We start from the raw sequence: 1,956 nt of genomic DNA, 5'->3' as shown, positions 1-1,956 counted from the left end.
CTCCTTCCGCCGCTGGGAGCGGCCTTGCCGCTGTAGGGCCCTGCGCGGGAAACAGCAGCTCTCCGCCGTCCCGGGGCGGCTCCGCGCTACGGGAGTTCGGAGCAGGGGAGTCGTGACGTGACCGTCCCCTTTCTCTGCAGTCATGGGAGCAAAAAAGAAGCTTCTGCAAATCAAAGAAGCCTTTCAGCTGGCCCAGAAGCCTCACCAGAACCACGCGAAACTCGTTGTGGCTTTGAGGAGCACCTATAATCAGGTACGCCCGTCCTCGGGGCGTGCCAGCGGCTGGGAGGAGCGGGGACCCGCCGGGCTGAGGGGGAAGTGAGGGCGCTCAGCCACTGCTCTGCTTTTCCTTCAGAGGGCAGGGGGCCTCTTCGGCCTTGTTTCCCCTAAAAGAAGCATCGAGGCCGGTATGCCTAAGAAGAGCCCTGCGACTTAAAACAAACAAAAAAACAAACCCGAACAAGCCACACGCTAAACTATTAAACACAGTTGTCCCCTGCGAAAACGGGTGTAAGAACAGCCCACGGCAGGTATTAATGATGTTGGTGGAAGGTGTTTGGATACCCGAGAAGTAGGTGTGACACAGGATAGTAATGGATGAGGGTGTCCATTGCCGTTCTGAAACCTCTTAGCAGGTAAATGTAAACTCCAGAATGGAGCCCAGCGGTCAAGACACATGCCTTTTCTGGAGTTAAAGCAAAATTTTCAGTGAAGAGTGCACAACAGCGGGTGTCAGCTTTAGCGCTTTAAAAATTTAAATGGAAGCTGTCAATTATAAAACAATTTATTTTATTTTTCTGTGGTACTGCTTTTGAAAGATGAACCGGTTAGTTATCTTTTATTGTGGTTTGATTTTTATTTTTGTTTTCAGTTGGAAGATAAGGAAGATTTTCATGAAAAATTCGTTCGTTTCCTTAAGTATGCTATGATAATCTACAGACGGGAACCAGCAGTGGAACAAGTGATCGATTTTGTGGCTAAATTTGTTACTTCATTTTATCAAATGGAGAAAGAGGATGGTAGTGAGGAGGGAGAAGAAGATAACTTACTTCTGAATTATGTGTTTAACTTCCTGCTTGAGGTACAGTTACACTTATTATTAAATCTTCAACATAACAAACGGAAACTTCATGCAGTGGGGAAAACTTGCTGGCACTCGAGACGATACCTACAAACTAGAACTTAAAAAGTGAAAGCAAGGCAAAGCTAGTGCTTTACGAGTAACACCACCCTCCCCAAACCCAAAAACCCCACCACACCCCCCCAATAACTCAACAACTGGATTTCAAAAGTTAGGCCTGTGAGAAAATATGAACTGTTTTCTTATTTGGCTGTCAGATGTGTCATAGGCTTTACTATAAGTACATTTATAAGTATGAAATTGTGGAAGTGTTGTGGAAATGAATTTATACTGTTTCTTTGATAAGTAAAAATATTAAAACATCTTTCATACAAATATGGTTGGCATATGTATTATTCCTTTCTGCTTATTGCAAGTGTTATATAGAAAGAAGATCAACAGTTCCAAAAGCATGAAAACACAAGTAGAATTACATTTTCTTAAACTAGTATTTTGACATGGAAAAATTATTCACCAGGCCAAGATCGTTAGTCGTCATTGCTAATGTCTTTTTTTTTTTCTTCTAATGTTTTATGAAGACAAAGTGGTAAGTTAGATAATGTACCGTAGTCTACATTGAGTGGTAAGCACGTTTCTTCCTTTGTGAAGGCATTGCTAATTATGTAAAGTGCCACTGATATAGGTGATGGGCCATAATTATTATCCGGTTCTGTGACTTTTTAATCTTATTAAAAATAAACTTAAATAGGAAAAGCTTTTGAAATACAGAAGTGCATGTTTCATGTACCGTATAGAATATTAACTACTTACATGTGCGTATTAATAGCCTTATGTTGGAAATGAGAAGTGTGATTATAAGAATACTTTTTTTTTTC

At 41.5% G+C, this 1,956-nt stretch overlaps 1 protein-coding gene across 1 annotated transcript in view; it reads left to right on the top strand.

The window, feature by feature from the left end:
- The first annotated feature begins 142 nt into the window (after nt 1-142).
- NCAPG (non-SMC condensin I complex, subunit G) overlaps nt 143-1,956 on the top strand; it is a 32,911-nt gene continuing 31,097 nt past the window's right edge. Inside the window, exons 1-2 of the mRNA XM_009324070.1 lie at nt 143-253; nt 872-1,081. Of these exons, the coding sequence (XP_009322345.1) occupies nt 143-253; nt 872-1,081 (321 nt within the window). The remainder of the gene's footprint in view (nt 254-871; nt 1,082-1,956) is intronic.

This window comes from Pygoscelis adeliae, unplaced genomic scaffold, assembly GCF_000699105.1.
Source record: "Pygoscelis adeliae isolate BGI_AS28 unplaced genomic scaffold, ASM69910v1 Scaffold24, whole genome shotgun sequence".
NCBI lineage: Eukaryota > Metazoa > Chordata > Aves > Sphenisciformes > Spheniscidae > Pygoscelis > Pygoscelis adeliae.
This window is presented reverse-complemented; position numbering and strand designations above follow the sequence as displayed.